This window comes from Carassius auratus, chromosome 20 (assembly GCF_003368295.1).
Source record: "Carassius auratus strain Wakin chromosome 20, ASM336829v1, whole genome shotgun sequence".
NCBI lineage: Eukaryota > Metazoa > Chordata > Actinopteri > Cypriniformes > Cyprinidae > Carassius > Carassius auratus.
The window spans coordinates 1,849,291-1,867,146 of NC_039262.1; the positions used below are offsets into that span (position 1 = coordinate 1,849,291).

General features: G+C 36.5%; 1 protein-coding gene across 6 annotated transcripts in view; it reads left to right on the forward strand.

Moving 5' to 3' along the window:
- The window catches only part of LOC113120497 (protein EFR3 homolog B-like), a 30,019-nt gene that overhangs the window by 7,259 nt on the left and 4,904 nt on the right, over nt 1-17,856 (forward strand). For 4 of the 6 annotated variants that reach the window (XM_026290343.1, XM_026290347.1, XM_026290345.1 and 1 more), the window contains 10 exons: nt 7,332-7,408; nt 9,065-9,192; nt 9,306-9,456; nt 10,755-10,876; nt 12,001-12,150; nt 14,995-15,129; nt 15,441-15,519; nt 15,978-16,113; nt 17,336-17,494; nt 17,605-17,716. In XM_026290343.1, coding sequence (XP_026146128.1) covers nt 7,332-7,408; nt 9,065-9,192; nt 9,306-9,456; nt 10,755-10,876; nt 12,001-12,150; nt 14,995-15,129; nt 15,441-15,519; nt 15,978-16,113; nt 17,336-17,494; nt 17,605-17,716 — 1,249 coding nt within the window. Of the gene's footprint in view, nt 1-21; nt 330-356; nt 502-7,331; nt 7,409-9,064; nt 9,193-9,305; nt 9,457-10,754; nt 10,877-12,000; nt 12,151-14,994; nt 15,130-15,440; nt 15,520-15,977; nt 16,114-17,335; nt 17,495-17,604; nt 17,717-17,856 lie in introns of those variants that run through there. The other 2 variants (XM_026290346.1, XM_026290342.1) reach the window with 2 other exon arrangements.

The window sequence follows — 17,856 nt, forward strand, 5'->3', positions numbered from 1 at the left end:
CTCTCTCTCTAGCCCCTCCCTCTTTGAGTGGTGATTGGCGAGCAGAAGGTGTATACTCGTGCTTGCAAAATGTGCGTTATTCTTTTGAGACTTGCTGGCGCAAAAGCCAAGGTCATCCCAGCAGCATAGCTTCCCCATCACTGTGCACTAGTATGTGCGATCGCTCCTGTTGTGTATCGCATCATTTTCAGCCTTCAGAGCAGCAGACCGCATGTGTGTGAGCGTGTAGGCTCAGTGTCTCCAAAAATCTCTCTGCAGCTGCATCTAAGACACTGCAGGGAAGCACTGAGAAGAGAGAGCAGCTTCACTGACATCAAGAGCAATGTATGGTAAGCGCTGAGCTTGTGTGTGTGTGTGTGTTCTGCAGGGGTTTGTGCGTAATAAAGAGAAACCGGAATCTTCCCTGCCTGCATTCCTTAGCACTCAGGCATGACTTCTGTTTAGTACATTTAGTAAGTCCTGATGAAGAAAAAGTTGACGCTGTCATGAGATTGCTTTATGGTAGGTTTGTTTAATCTCAGGGCTTCTTATGTTGTTAAGTTTTTTAAGTGTGTGTTTGTTTGATCTGCTGGTTTGTCTAGGAGATTTTAGCTGATAGGTCATTGACAGTACAGCACAAGGAGTACGTTTGATGACCCTTCAGTGCGGCTACTGATTGTGGTGTTAACAGACTGGATGTTTATCGATCAGGACACAATTCACCTCGTGATGACAAGTTAGCATGTCAGCTGATCATGTCACAAGAGAACTGATTAATGCAATCATAGATAGTCACTAATGCTCTTTTATAGCTCAGGAGACTTAATGGATTTCTTGTGTTATAAATATCGTAATGTTTAGCGTTTTACCTGAGGTCCCACTATGGCTTTTGGGCAAAAACACAGTCATAGTTTAAACCATTTTCATTATGATTTTTTTGACACCTACAATCATTCAAAGCTTTCAGTTTCAAAAAATGACGTCAGAAAGTGTGACGTCAGAAAGTTGAGGAAGTACAGTTTCAGTAAATGGTTTATTAAGATGGTTGAGATCTCTCCTGAAACTATATTATATATTTATAAGATTTGATACAAATATCGCATAAAAAATGCTAGATGGAATCGCGAAAATGCACATCAATTCTAAGCAGTAACTTCCATTTTTATTCCAGATATTTTGCACCCCAGTTTCCCAGGAAATTTCCATTTTGTTATCCTCAACACATGGGATGGATTTTTATAACACTTGCATATTATTCACTACATTGGCTTTATGATTGTTCTCTGCACAATGACTGTCTAATCTCATCTGATGATTATTGTAGAAATATAAATATTTTTCATCATTTCTCATATATTGTTGTTGGATTTAGCCTTTTGAATTCATGTGATTGTCTCTTATGGCCATCTGATGGTTTCATGTAGAGATCTGTGTGTATAGTGGAGAGTTCTCTCGTTGCATGTAACAATAGAAGAATGTGAGCTCTAGCTGTGTGTTCTATAACATCACTGAAGGGCAGGACAACATCTCCTAATGCTGACCCATTGAGCTCTTCACATTGCTCTTTGTGTGTGTGTGTGTGTGTGTGTTTGCTCTTGTGTTTGTTTGTGCAGATGTCCCTCTGTACTTGTAGTTAGATTTCACTACAAAAAGTGAAATTAATATATGTAGGAACTAGTGATTCTCAGGGTCTTTCAAACAATGGTGTAAGGTTAAGCAAACACAGTCCTCATGATTCGTAATCCCAGAATTTAGCATTTTAACAGGCTGAATACCCTCTAAAGTGCACTTTGTCATAGGGCTCTGGTGAGCATGTGGAATGTACCCTGAGTAATCTCAGTGAACACATTCTTCTTCTGTAATCAAGGAAGCTTCTCTATAATCAAGGCTTGATTGCAGCTGGGAATGCTGTGCTGGTTGTGAATTAACACAGGTGTCTGAGAGAGGAAGCAGACAGTTTCTGTATTCAGCCTTGAGACTCAGCCCTTAAAATGCCTCGTGAGCATACGTGTGATAGAAAACCTGTCTGTTTAAATCTCATGTACCCTCATGTTTTGATAGTTGGTCTGTGTTGTTGTGGCTAAAGTGAAGGCTATTTGGCTACTTAACAACTTGAGACATATAATATTTTACTGTCTTACTCCTAGATTGTCCAAAGCTTTTACTTTTTTGGGATTAGTTTAGTAGTCTAAACAATTGGCCTTGAAACAAGGGCGAACATTCTAACAATATATATATTTTTTTCATTATTATAAATCTGCAATTCATGTTATTTTTTCATTAGATCTGTTTATTATTTATCTACAATGTAATATGTCTCTTTCTATTTTAGGTTCTTTTATAACTGCTCATTTCTATGCTTAATGTTTCTATGCCAATTGGACCTTGGTTAAAATGAATGTTATTGACAATCTCACAATCTCAGACTATCAGCATGTCATATATATATATATATATATATATATATATATATATATATATATATATATATATATATATATATGGCATGCTGATAGTCTGACATTGTGATAAATCAAGATTAGTTGTTGAACCTGATGCCTGAACAGATCAGTTTCTAGAATATATTTTTAGCCCTAAAGATTAGATGCTTTTAAAGGCACTGAATCTATATATTTGTCTTTTGCTTAAAAAGCCTGTTTATTTGAGTAAAGGATGGTGCATGTATGCTTTTGCTCAAAGCCATGCGGCATGAGAAACAGGAACAGATTTGTTTCTGATGGAGGAAACAGTTGGAGATGCTTCCCGCTGTTTGAGTGACCGTCATTAGCATCGTCTCCTTCCTTCCCTCCCTCTCTAATCTCTTTCCGTCTGGCTGTTTTTAATAAGCATTTTCTTCTATATCTCAGTATCAATCTATAGAGAATGTGTTTGGATTTATTGATTTCCCCCACAGCTTTGCCCCTCTGACACAGTTTAGCTGGCCTTTTGACACCACAGATTAATCAATGATGACAGTTCTGTCAACATCACAGATTCTGGTGAAAGAAAAGAACACCGAGAGTTCACGCTTTCCCATCTGTGGCTAAACTCTATATAGTCTGTATAGTCTTGTACACTACAGAGAAAAGACTGCTTTATAAATCACAGAATATGAGCCGTTCTGCTGTCTGAGAGTATAGTATAGTGTTCTTCTGTGTAGTATGTGAAATGCATCATTTGTCAGTGTGAAAAAAAACCTGCCAGACATCAACAAGGGAAGCAGAAACTCTACGTAGCCAGGAAACACAACTAGGGAACATCAGTGACTACATGAAGTGATGAACACTAATTAGTCATTATTAACTAGATTAACTATAGACACAGCTCTGTTTTCAGAATGGGAGATGACCAGTTTTCAGAAATGTAATCTGCTGCGGTGACATAAAAAATATTACATTCATTGATCTTGTGCATCATTTTTTATGTCTTGCAAACATATATGTTTGGTTTTCTGTGATGAGATTTGTTAATTCTGCTTTTGTTTACTTTTTTTACTTCTTTCTGACGAATCCAGTCAGAGTTATATTAAAAAATCATCTTTGATCTTTCAAGTTATTTAATGCCACTCACCTGGTGTTAGATGCATCAGTCCAAAACAATCCATATTCAGAACGTAATAATCATAGACAGTAAAAGAAATGGACACAGCGACCCCATTGGAACTCAATTGAGACAAGTGAAGCCCATTTTTAGCGTTTTTTAGCACTTCCGTTTCTGACGCGCAGACTCAAACTAAGCTTGATGACATCAGCAACCTGTCTGACAGATGTAAATGTTCTAGTAGCTGTGCGTGCAAACTGCCATCGTTAATCTTGCAGAGACGGCGAGCTTGAGCGGGGAGTTCTTTGTCGTGAGTGAGCAGGAGTAAGTATTCTGATTATTTATTTTGTATAGTATTTTAAAATGTAACGTCAGTACGCCATATTAAGTTAATTGCCTGCGAGCTTCTCCTCCTGTCTGTACGGTAATGCGACAGAGAGACGAGTGGTTATGACGCAATCGTTAGACTATTTTTTACAAAAACTGTTTATACGGGGCCATAATGTAACATAGAAGGTAATGGAGCCCTTTATACATTGTCGTGTATCTTTAGAAATAAATAATGGACAAACGGAGTCTTTAAACGCCTCAGATGTAAAGTTATTCGCCTTCAAAGTGACGCCAAAATGAATGGGAGTCAATGGGAATGCTAACGCAAGTGAAGTTCTGCTAAAAGATGGCAGCCCCCACCCGACTTCAACTTCCGGTCGAGTTCCTTGCCCCCTGGAAGTGACAGACACAGAAGAGCAGCGGAGAGATCAAAACAAAAAAACTTTCACTAATTAGAAGTACAAAATTAGGGTTTAGAAAGAAGAATGTCGGAGGATTTCGATATAAAAGCCAAGAGGAGACTGGTTATCTTTTGCTAAATAAGGAAGCTTTGCTTCCTTTGCTCCTGTTAACAAACGTTGGTTTTCATGAGACTCACTGGCGCAATGCTGACCTCATTCGTCATTCCCCCGGAACTGTTGGCGCTAGCTACATTAAAGTGATTATATTATTGTGAATATTTATTTTATTTAATTTTTTGTAATCAACAATGTATAAAAAAACCTTTTCTAGAAAACATAACCATTTAAAAGTGTTGAATATAAAAAAAATAATTAATGTTTATCCTTGAATAAAAGTATCAGTTTAAAAAAAAATCTTGACCCAGACAGTAGCGTGTTTTGTCATTTAGTCAATGATTGGCCGGCAGAAAACATCCTTCCTCTCTTGAAAACCTTTTTTTTTTATTATCATTATTATTATTTCAGCAAAAACCCATAGCTATATTTTGCACCAGACTGTGATGTTGGTGGAAAAAAAACTCTGAACAGGTGCAATATAAAGTATAGTATATACTACAGAAGTAGACTACAAGAACCATGTGAATTGGTTTCATGTTATGTCAAGGAAGAGCCAGCTGTGTAGTTTTATACTCTTATGTAGAAAGTGTGCCGGTGTGTTTGATTAAGATGTTGAGCTGTTCATGTGGTGGATCACCATACGATCTAGTGTTAGTGAAAACAGAGCAGCCTCAGCCGTGACTAGTCAAGCATGTGTTCCAGTACCTATCACTACAAAGGTTAAAGTTTGTGTGCTTTATTGGTTTCATTGGTGTGACAGATAACACTGCATGTGCTTTATCAAACCAGCCTCAGACAATGAATAACAAAAGATTCAAAAATATATTCTTTTTGCATTAAACACCATCTCTCTGTGTCTTTATCTGCTAGATGGAGATTTAATGAGTAGGAGAGAGACACGAAGGAAACCGCTGTTTGTGAGGGGGTGGTAGCACTGGCTGTCAGTGTGGTGCCATCTCTGTCTGTTCATGTGGGCACAGAGTCACGGCGCAGTGCAGCAGCTCTCCTTCACTCATGTGGCAGCAGAATTATCATAAAACCCATCAACCCTAAATGAGTAGTTAAGCCACCAATGGATTCTGTCATCAATCACTCACCTTCATGTCTTTTCAAACATTTGTGATTCACAAAAATGTTTAGCAGAATCTCAGAGGTGCTCTATTACACAAGATCAAGGTGGATAGGGATTAGGGGCTTTCAAACTGCAGAAAAGAAGTAACAAGCACCATAAAAGTATCATGGTAGACCATAAGTCTTCTGTAGCCTTAGATGGAGTTGTTTGTGGCAAGTGTGTAGGTTTGACATAATGGCAGACAATGAACATTTAATTGTTTTATCAGAATTTTTGCTTCGGGAAATTTATTAGTCACTGGATATTCGTGATCCCGTTCTGAAGGCCAGGTCTGAATCAAATGATTCACGAACCCGCTCCAAAGGTCATCATTGAAGTGATATCATTTATAATTTTACAAATGATTCCTGTTTCAAATAAATGGTGTTCGTTTGAACGTTGTATTCATCAAAGAATAGAAAAATATGCAAAAATATTTAGCTGTTTTAAACATTGATAATAATTAGAAATGTTTCTTGAGGAGCATATTAGAATGATTTCTACAGGATCCTATTACACTGAAGACTGGAGTGATGATGCTGAAAATTCAGCACTGCATCACAGGAATAAATTATTCAAATAAAAGTAGTTTTTTTATTGAATAATGAATCTTTTACTGTATTTTTGATCAAATAAATGCTGCCTTGCTGAGCATAAAACATGCTACAATTATATGTATTACTTATAATTACACTATATTCCAACTATTCTAAAGTCATAGCTTAAAATGGATATTTAAAAATGGCATTTGTTGTCCTGTATTGCAAATATTTTTTTAAATGTTAATGTAATAAAACCAGAGAGCTATTTTCAGTGAATAATGAGTCACTTTCATTGTATGCAAAAGAGCAGACTGAATATACTACTTTTCATTTTGTGTTTCACGGAAGAAAGGAAGGGAAGGTTTGGAATGACATGAGGATGTTAAACAAATTGATTCAAACAGGGACATTGAAGGCAATAGACAAGTTGAGCAGCGGGGTAAAGCCTCTCTTTGAAGTAAAAAATGGAGCAGAAGCTAAAAATAGAGGCGTCTTGGCTCATTTTCCTCTAACAACCATTTTGCCGGAACAGATCAGAAAAACTATTCACAGAACGGAAGATTTTCCCCTTGCTGACGTCGTTCAGAGATTAAGGTCTTTCTGTTCTCAACATGAGCCAGAACTTCATGAAATCAGTTTTGTGACTTCAGAAAGGGATTTATCTTACCATAGTCCTTACCATAGTTTTCAGTTAGTACTGTTGATAAAAACACGAAAGTTATGCTTGCCTCTAGAAGTCCATCACTGCTGAGATGCGTGGGCCAATCAGATCACAGATGTGCCTCTGCATATTGCCATCCGATGTGAGATGATATGTATATGTTGCATGATTTTCCTCAAGGATTTCTGTGTTTGACAGATGTAGATTGTACCATTTTTGAATTGCATGAAAGACTGTCCACAAGCCCACACATTGCCTTGTGAACGTCCCTCTAATTTCCAATAATGGCTTGAAGTCCTCTTGTTGTCAGGCTAAAAGAATATTTCCAAGGTCATAGCCTTTATTTCTGGAAAAGTGAATGTTATGATGAGCCAAAAATGTTTCAGATATTGTCTTGGTCAATACCATTATGGATTAGAAAAAGCTAGTCTCCCATTTCAAGAAATGTTATATGTTTTTAAGATGCCAGGCTAGTGAGGAATATGAAACTTTATCAATGTCTATAGATCTCTGGTGTTGATGACATCCTAGAACCCTTTTTATGATGGCATTTTTGGGCAGACATCAATAGTCTTTCTAAAATGAATGCCACTTCGCTTACAGAAATGAATCCTTAACCACATATCCTCTTGATTTTTCTCTCTCTGCAGGGGTGTGTGGTTGTTGTGGGGCACTGAGGCCACGCTACAAGAGACTGGTGGACAACATCTTTCCTGAAGACCCTGAGGTGATGGCATTCCCTCTCTCTCGACTCCATCCATCACAGAGAGTCCATTTACAGTCAAACAGTCCTCATTCGCCACTCAAGCTGCTTATTAGCAATTGCCTTTATGTTCTTGGCAGATGCTTGCTTTTCGAGATCACTTTAAAGGGGTTATATGATGGTTTTTTAAAGATCATTATTTTGTGCATTTGGTGTAACAGAATATGTTGACATGCTTTAATGTTCAAAAAACACATTATTTTTCAAATATTGTACATTATTGTAGATCCTCTATGCCCCGCCTCTCTCAACATGTCGTTTTCTACAAAGTCCCTCCTTCTGACAAGTCTGCTCTGATTGGCCAACTGACCCAGTGCATTGTGATTGGCCGAACACCACAAGTACTCATCGGAAATGTAACACCCCTTTCCATAATCGTGAGCATCATTTTTCAAAATAAATGTAAAGATAATAATAATAAGATATAAATAATGTCCTTGGTTTAAACATCATTTCAAGCCCAATGAGGAACAGAGTCATGTGACAGACACAGTGATGAAGCTCCTATGTGTTTGCAGTACACAAAGTTAAGACAGCTGACTCAACTGTGTGAACCTCTTTCTTAAAAAAGCTCCCTATTTGAACATTCAATAGGAAATCCTTAAACTAATAAGAAAACATACTTACAATAGCTGGTTCAGAACCGCCAGATTTTCGTAGCAAAGTCTGAATTACCGCCTCTCCTAGGCTCACGAAACGGTTGTCCATAAAATGCCATGATAATCTGTTGTAAGTAATCTTAAAGATTCCCAAATGCATCTACTTTCGGAAGACCAAATAAAGTGCTTTTGCTTACTCATAAATACACACAGCATCTCCCTGACATGACTGCTTCAACGCTAACTGCGGTAACTCAAACCATGCATTCTTTCTTTGCGTTAACTTTTTTGCGGCATTATGCTAATATTTCCACATAGTGACATAGAGATGTGGGGGCGTGTTTGAACGTGCCGTTTAGGGGGCGTGGCAGAGTCTTAACTTTGATGAAGAATATCTCTTTGGATTTGAGACTTTAGTCTTTGCAACTTTACAGACCTTCTTCATGCACCAAGAGCCTGTAACACTCCAAAGAGAAAGGACAAATTTAAATCACATCATATGACCCCTTTAAAAGAAAGAGCATTAGTGTGTAAGGGGCAATTTCATTAGCAGGTGTCCGAGGTACCCTTTTTTATTTTTAAAGATCTAATAAATAATGCTTTTAAATGTGATCTTCAGCAAATCTCAAAATTCATATATATTTTTTCTTACTCTCATTATAATTTTTATACTTGAATTCCCTTGTATGATTAGATTAGAATTTTGACAACGATACACTACCATTCCAAAGTTTGTTTTTGTTTATAAAAAAAAAACAAAAAACTTTTATTTAGAATAGATGCATTAAATTGGTTTAAATGTAAGAGTAAAACTGTTTATAATATTAGAAAAGATTTCTGTTTCAAATAAATGCTGTTCTTTTTTATTAAAGAAAAACATAAAAAAAACTTAACCTCAAACTTTTGAACGATAACCCACTTTTACAGATTGAAACATATACGTCTTGCCCTCTTCGAAGTGTGATGTCTCAATGATATTGACTCTTTCTCTTTCTCTCTGTTTGTGTGTGTTTGTCTGTAGGATGGATTGGTAAAGGCCAACATGGAGAAGCTGACTTTTTACGCTCTGTCGGCTCCAGAGAAGTTGGATCGGATTGGGGCGTACCTGTCTGAGAGACTGTCTCGTGATGTAGCTAGACACCGTTATGGGTACTGAACTACATGACAAGCGTGATCTGATACACCCATCTTTTGATTTGTAATGCACGTTTTTCTTTCTCCTGTTTCTCTTGCCCATATTCAGTGTGTGTTTGTCTCTTCAGGTATGTGTGTATTGCGATGGAAGCTCTCGACCAGCTGCTAATGGCCTGTCACTGTCAGAGTATCAACCTGTTCGTGGAGAGTTTCCTGAAGATGGTGCGGAAACTCCTGGAGGCAGACAAACCCAACCTGCAAATCCTGGGAACAAACTCTGTATGTACAAACTGTTGTATGGTACTAGACTACTTTTTTTTGCCACATTTTGATAGTAAAAGTGTGTAAAATGGTCCTTTATTTTGCACCCAATGAACAGTGAATGTTCGTTTTTTTTATAAAACATTTGCTGATGAATCTTGTTGATGAGCAACAAACAAGCACACACACTGCAGTGCATTCATCTAAATGCAATCAGGACATGGAAATAAAATCAAATTCAATTATAGATCAAAATGAGTAATCTAGGGCGTTGAACATGCACCCACATTAAACGTATAAAATGCAATGCTTAAACTGAGAGTGACTAACCCATTTTATTTCATTCTGTTTTATCCAGAACTCCCTTATATGCTGCAGATATCAGTCATATATAAAAACGCCTTTTAAACTGATTTATTTCTCAGTGGTGTTTCACAATGACATTATTGCCCTGGAAATGCTAGGAAAGAGATGCTTTAGTCATAATTGCACCCACGTCTGTTTTCTGAAGGTTCATCAGGTTCTGCAAAAGCCAAATTGCATAATAGGAAGGAAATGTAGGTCCAGAGTTTGCGATGCAGTTATTCATTAATTACAGATTTGATATGCAGGCACTAGTTTAAAATGAGTCATTAAATCATCTAAGTGACAGGGTTTCATTTATCAGTTCTCAACCATTTCTATATTAAGGCATTTTATTTTTATTTTATTCATGACCTTGGTGATCTTGATCTAAAATTGCTGAAATCTATAAATAAGCTAAACCTGTTAAATGATAAAAGATTGGGTTCATTTTTAGTATGAAACAAATTCGGTAAGACTGTATATAACAGATTAGTCGTTCATGTACATTGAAATATTCATATACATGCAAAAATCTGAATCTGTGAAATTATATGTGAATATATGATGCATGAGTTTCATGGGATTTCTATAACCATTTAAATCTGCATTACTTAATGAACCTGTCCTGATCTTAAAATAATGTATTAATGTTATTAATTAACTTCCGTGCAAGGGAAGCCTATTCCCCTACAGTCTACGGATATTCATTATTATTGTTTGTAGGTGTCAGAAAAGCTTTTATTGTCTAATAATGATGATGAGGTGAAAGTTGCTGTCGATTTGGTTTAATGTAGAACAAAACAACATCACATTAACATATAATCTTTGATAATGCCACTCATAATCATCCACTCACTGGCCCTGGGTGGAGCAGCATTTGCAGACTTTTCAAGGAAATGGGTTTTTAACCTGATTTGGCTTTGGTTTGTATGTAATTTATTTATTTCTATTTAATTACTCTCATTTTGCAGTTTGTGAAGTTTGCTAACATCGAGGAGGACACCCCCTCGTATCATCGCAGTTACGATTTCTTTGTGTCGCGGTTTAGTGAGATGTGCCATTCCAACTATGAGGACCCCGACATCCGCACCAAGTGAGCAAACACACATGCACACATCTGGCAGTGTGCAGTCAGTGTAGACAGCCAGACAGTTAGTTCATTAGTAGGGGTCTAATTGTATTCGTACCAAACATTTTTGATAGTCTTATCTTTCAAATTATGCAATTTAAAAAAAAAAAGAAAATTCAAAGAATAATTTTTTTTTTTTACACTTTTTGATGTTGCGTGACAGATCGCTGTATAAACGCCTCACTTTAAACGGAAGTGTGGAGTTTGAGTGAGCGTGATCATCGCTTATTCTTTACTACTACTGTATTTTCCGGACTATAAGTTGCACTTTTTTTTCATAGTTTGGCTGGTCCTACGACTTATAGTCAGGTGCGACTTATTTATCAAAATTAATTTGACATGAACCAAGAGAACTGAACTAAGAGAAAACATTACCGTCTACAGCCGCCAGAGGGCGCTCTATGCTGCTCAGTGCTCCTATAGCCTACACTGAAGACATAGAGCCCTCTCGCGGATGGAGACGGTAATGTTTTCTCTTGGTTCTTGGTTCTAAATAAATGCGACTTATATTCCAGTGCGACTTATATATGTTTTTTTCCTCATCATGGCGTATTTTTGGACTGTTAGTTCCCTATAGAGAAATAAAGAGCATTGCGCGAAATATAAGACTATATGCTCTGATATTTTACTTTACCTGTTAGTGATGTCTTAATTATTGTATGTGTTAATAAATGTGTTATGAAACAAGTTCTGACAGCCACTGTGTAAATTAAAACATTTCAACAACATATAAGTCGCATTTATTTAGAACCAAGAACCAAGAGAAAACATTACAGAAATAGAGGTCGTTGTTTATCCCTAAGTAAATAGTAATTATTATTTAATTTATTTAAAGAAAGAGCAACTTGTTCAGTAAACCACTGTTTTATAATATATATATTTTTTAAATAATAAAAGATTGTTTAGTTTTTCCCCCTGATGTACCGAAACCATACCGAACCATGACGTCAAAACCGAGGTAGGTACCAAACAGATAGATTACATAGATAGATAGATAGATAGATAGATAGATAGATAGAGAACATTAAAGAGAATATGCATGCTATACACACATTTTTCACATCTAATTGAACACTTCCTCATCTCAGAATCCGAATGGCTGGCATCAAAGGTCTACAGGGAGTAGTGAGGAAGACCGTAAACGATGAGTTGCAGGCGAACATCTGGGACCCTCAGCACATGGACAAGATCGTCCCCTCACTGCTCTTCAATCTGCAGTCTGGTGAACGTACAGAGAGGTGAGAGAGAGTGTTTTGGGCTTAAACTGGCTAATAATTGACTCATATGGGACACAAACTTGTCTTCCTCCAGGGATGCTTGGTGGCTCTCGCGGCTGAATCCTCCATTGAAATCCAAGTAATATAATCTGTATGAAATTATCTAGTAATTACAAAACAGTTGAGTCCTTAAGCCCCACCCTTTTCTAGAACACCTCATGCATTTCAAGTGCCATTCTGCCTGCTTTTTTCTGTTTGTGTGGGTGAGAATCAGCATCTCACTTTCTTTGCACCTACAGTCAGATGCCTACAAGAAAATAACCTGAGATATTGTCCCTGCTGACAACTCTGAGTGAAGTGGAAGATCATGCCGTGATCATGTGACTTTCCTTGAGTTTTCTTATGTGTTTTCCTTTGACTGTTTTACTGGACTAACCTCATTTTAATGTTACTAGGTTTTTTAAAATTTCAATAGTAAATTAGAGAAAAAACTAGAAGTAATTAGAATATAAAAAAATCTAAAATACGTTAAAACAGTAATATTCATAAATATTATTACAATTTAAAAAAATGTGGTGCCACAGCCACATTTTCAGCATCATTACTCCAGTCTTCAGTGTCACATGATCCTTTAGAAATAATTTTACTATGCTGATTTGCTGCCGAAGATAAATGTATTATTATCAGTGTTTAAAAGAGTTGTGCTGCTTAATATTTATGGAAAACCCTGATAAATTTAGTCAGGATTCTTTGATAAATAGAAAGTTGAAAATAGAAAGTCTTTTATGTCTCTTTTGAAAAAAAAAAACAAAAAAACCTGACTTTTAAATTTTGGTTTAGTACAAAATGTAGCAATGTTTGAAATTTGAAATCAAAATTGATTTATGAATCACTGCCATTATAATCAACAAAGCTGTCTCCTTGTTGAAGCACCCCCTACGCAGCCATAATTACACCACGGGTGGAGACATTAATTACCCCTTTCTGCTGTTTGCTATGTGCTAATTGGCGTCAGATGTAAAGGGCAGCTGATAATTAACTCGTCCTGTGAGATGTGCACATTTCAGATGGGCAGGACAGCGAGGCTGGTTTAGTGCAAGCACTGCAGTGGACTAAAACACAATCTGCTTTTATTTCTGGTCAACTAATCAGTCCAGCATCCTTCTGGACGTGTGGCAGGAGGCTTTTAGTTGAGGTGAGAAGAGTTTCTGCAGATTCAGCCCAGCGTCATGTGGTTATATAACCAAGGGACCGTGAGTGGAGCAGCAGGCTGACTGACAGCAGGCTGTGTGAGGGCAGAGGAACAGAGTGATTAATTAAAGATGAGACAAAGCCTGAGACACCCTCAGCCCTTACAATTTTTTACACACATACACACACACACAAACACACACACACAAAAGTGGGGACATCCCATAGGCGTAATGGTTTTTATACTGTACAAACTGTATATTCTATGGCCCTACACCAACCCTAAACCTAAAACTTTGTGCATTTTTACTTTCTCAAAAAAACTCATTCTGGATGATTTATAAGCGTTTTGAAAAATGTTCCTCATAAGTCACCCTCTCCTTGTAATACCTGTGTCATACCCATGTCATTATACAGAGTTGTGTCCTGATATGTCACAAAAACATGCCCACACACACACCGTGAAGCTCATACAGGAAGTTTTCCATTATACATAACTTGATGTCAGACTTTCATGCTCCTACGTTATTCAAAAAAAAAATTTGTAATCTCTGTTTTGTCTGTTTTCTTAAAAAAAAATTACCTGAGAAGCAAAATATGTATGATAATCAGACTTGATAAGTCTCAAATTAACAGTATTGTTGCTGTAACAAGTTTTTTTTTTTTAAATGTTAGAATTGCTATCAAATATTAAGCTGAAGGAGTTTCTGTAGTTCTGAGAAGTTTAGCGTACAATATTGTTGTCGTATTACTTGTAATTATTTTTAAACTTTCAGTCTCCTAAATTATACAGAAGTCATTTTCTTCATCTGTTTTGTCTTGTTTTCTTGTAAAAACATCAGAACATTCCTAAGATAGATATACTTTAGGCAAAACGTGTTTAAGTACTTGACGAGACTAATGAATCTCTAATATAAGACTGTCTTGCCTGTAATGTTACTAAGGAATTTTTAAAGAAATTTCAGTAGTAACAATGTTAGAATTACTGTAAAATATTAAACTGAACGATTTTATGGAGCATTGTTGTAGTTGTAATACAAGGTTTAATTGGATGCATTATTATTATTTTGTTTTAATTTCAGACTTTAAAAAAAACAGAAATAACACAAGTTTTTACTTGTTGTTTTTGTAGTTGTCTTGTTTTCTTGTGAAAAAAAAATTAAGAAACATTAGCTTGAGAAGCAAAATATGAGCTAATAAGAAACTGTAAGATTCATGTGACTATAGTTGCTGTAGCATATCTTGCTTTTAATATTCTAGACAATGGTGTTTAGAAATTTCAATATTAAATGTTTTTTCAAAATATTATAATTACTATCAGATGTTAAACTGAAAGATTTTTATAGCCGTAGAAAGAATTTTTGTTGTATGAAATATTTAATTGCAACTAAATTTGGATTAAATGGAGATTAGCCAATTATAATAGAAGTCTTAAAGTTACAGTAACCAGGAAAACTGTTTTTCTAAATGTATCTAAATGATCATGAACATTTTAAGTGCAAGAATCCTTGAGCTGGACTGCTAAAAACAACAGTTTTTACTTGTAAACACTCTTTTTTTTTTTTTGTCAGTACGTCTTTATTCAGCGTCTTCTCAGAAACCAAAGCTGTGTTTAAATCCTCAGTTGAGAAGAGCTGAAAATAAAAAGCCTCCCTCTCTTTGTTTGCTCTGCAGTCGCTCTCCCTCCCCGCTGCAGGCCAGTGAGAAGGAGAGAGAAAGCCCAGCCGAGCTGACGGAGCGCTGCTTTCGGGAACTGCTGGGCCGGTCCGCCTATGGCAACATCAAGAACGCAGTGACCCCTGTGCTTATGTAAGAGACCCAGCACATATCGCATCTGTCAGCTTAGGTTATGAAGGTTGAGAATTTCATTTTGTAAACCTATGTTGGTATTGCTTCAGTTTTTAAGTTATAGCTGTATGCCACTTAAGATTAAGTGAATTTGTCTTGTAATTATAGTCTGTTAATGTGGCATTTCAATAAGGGACTAAGAGTAATTCTGAATACTTAATACACGTTTTCAGTGTTCAGTTTAATTAATCTCACTGCGGGTGGAGTGAATCTCATCTTTGAGTCACTTTTGGCTTCATTTCTCAAGCTGAAGGTCTGTTCTCTCACCACAGGCATCTTGATAATCACTCGCTGTGGGAAGGCAAAACATTTGCAGTGCGCTGCTTTAAGATCATCATGTACTCCATTCAGGTGAGTTCAGAATCTAAGCTCGCTTGTTGTTATTATTAAAAAAGAAGAAATGGAAGAAAAAATTATAATTAATTGATTTATTGAAACATATACTGATGTCTACCTAATGAAAAAAAAATACATGCCATTGATTTTTATTTATTTTGTAAATTGTATTTAATTATTTACATTTTTTTTTTATTATTTTAAATTTATAATAAATAATTTTGGGTGGCACAAGACGAACATGTTTACAGCTTTATTTAACCTTTTTAAAATTTAAATGATATATTAGAATTTTTGCAGTGGTTACAGTGGTGAAGCAAAAGTTTGAAAAAAAGCAAAAGTAAAAATATTTTAAATATGTCAGTATATACTATATATATATATGTTTATTTATTTGATTCTGTTTTTTTCTTTTTTTTATACGATGTTATTTATCCTCTCTTCTTTGTCTGTCTTTCTTTCTCTGCCTCCAGTCCCAGCATTCTCATCTGGTCATCCAGCAGCTCTTGGGTCATTTGGATGCCAACAGTAAGAGCTCGGCCCCAGTGCGTGCTGGGATAGTAGAGGTCCTTCTGGAGGCGGCTGCCATCGCTGCCAGTGGCTCTGTTGGTGAGTATGGATTTACAGCCTGGTTAATGTGAATCACTACCATGTAGTGCATATCACATGTTTTTTCACCTGTGTTCAGTATCTAGGTCACTCTCCCCCAGACGTTAAGCCTTCTGGGAAAACAGAACTGTGACATTTGCATCTGACCCAATCTAGATTTCAGCCAAAAATATACATTTCACAGCCTGACTCTACTCTCTGAGATCAAGTCAGTGCTCACACCTAATATCTAGTGTGAAAGCCCTTCACACCTCCTCTTGCAGCACTGCTGCCAACCCAAGGGGGGCGACGCCACCTGCAGCTTTGAGCTAGAACCATGAAAACTGATTCATTTTCAGGTCACTTGGACCATTTGGAGATTTAAATATTTTAGTTATAAAAATGTTATTTTATATATATATGTGTGTGTGTGTGTGTGTGTGTGTGTGTGTGTACCATGTGGGTGTATACATATTTAAGAAAAATTTACTTGAGAAGAAAAATTTGTGTTAATAAGATGGTCAGATTCATGTGAGACTATAGTTGCTGGACTGTCTTGCTTTTAATGTTGTAGACGAGGGTGTTGCTGTTTAGAAATTACAGTGGTAGGTGTTTTAAAAAAATATTAGATTTACTATCAAATATTGAACTGAAAGATTTTATAAAGCTGTAGCAAGAATTTCTGTTACATGCAATATTATATTGTATTGTATTGAAAATTATGTTCAAATTCTTAATATCACAGAACTTCACATAAACACAGGCTTTAAGAATGTTTTCAGTCACTGTTTGGATGAAGTAAAACCACATAACAGAGAACATTTGGGTCATGTTTGCATTTTCTTCTTTCACTGCTCATAATCCTAACCTTGAAACTATAGAACTGTGCATTATATAATATCCGTATAATTGAATAAATAGTTGTAACCTGGCTCAGAGGAAGATGGGAATCTTGTTTTAATGGCAGGTTTTCTGCTTAATGAGTAATATAAGACTTCTTCACCATGCAAATTGCTGTCTGAAGCAAAAATGCTATGAAATGCACAATATATTTTATGAGAAAGTGTTACTTACTTGCTAGTCATTATGACAATTTTAATTTGTTCCCAAATTGGACACCTTGAGATGATTGCACCGGAAATCTCCATTTGTACTTGTTTAGTCTGCTCAGCTTTGATGACTGATTTGTTTACTTTCTGCATAACATGCATATATTATAAATGTGTGTTTGTGGTTATTTTAGGTCCCACAGTGTTGGAGGTTTTCAACACGCTGCTCCGGCATCTGAGGCTCAGTGTGCACTATGAGCTCACAGGATCCTACGACTGCACTAACATCGGCACCAAAATCATCAAGGAGCATGAGGAGAGACAGCTACAGGAAGCGGTCATCAGGACTATCGGTGTGTGTGTGTGTGTGTGTGTGTGTGAGAGAGCATAACATGACCCACATTTCAATCTTCATTTAAATTGTCTGATTTTTTATTACTGTGTGTGTGTGTTTTGAAATCAGGCTCATTTGCAAACACGTTACTGACGTACCAGCGTTCTGAGGTGATGCTCTTCATCATGGGAAAGATCCCTATTCCAGGAATGCATCCCACGCTGCCCTCTACAGGCTCAGGGTGAGCACTGCAGCCACTATTCCGTCCCTAAAAGTTTATGGTTGTCAATGAAAATTCTCACACAAAAAAACACTGACTCAAACTAAATAATTAATTTGCAAAATTACTGTTTTACCCTTAAAACTGATTAAATGAAACTT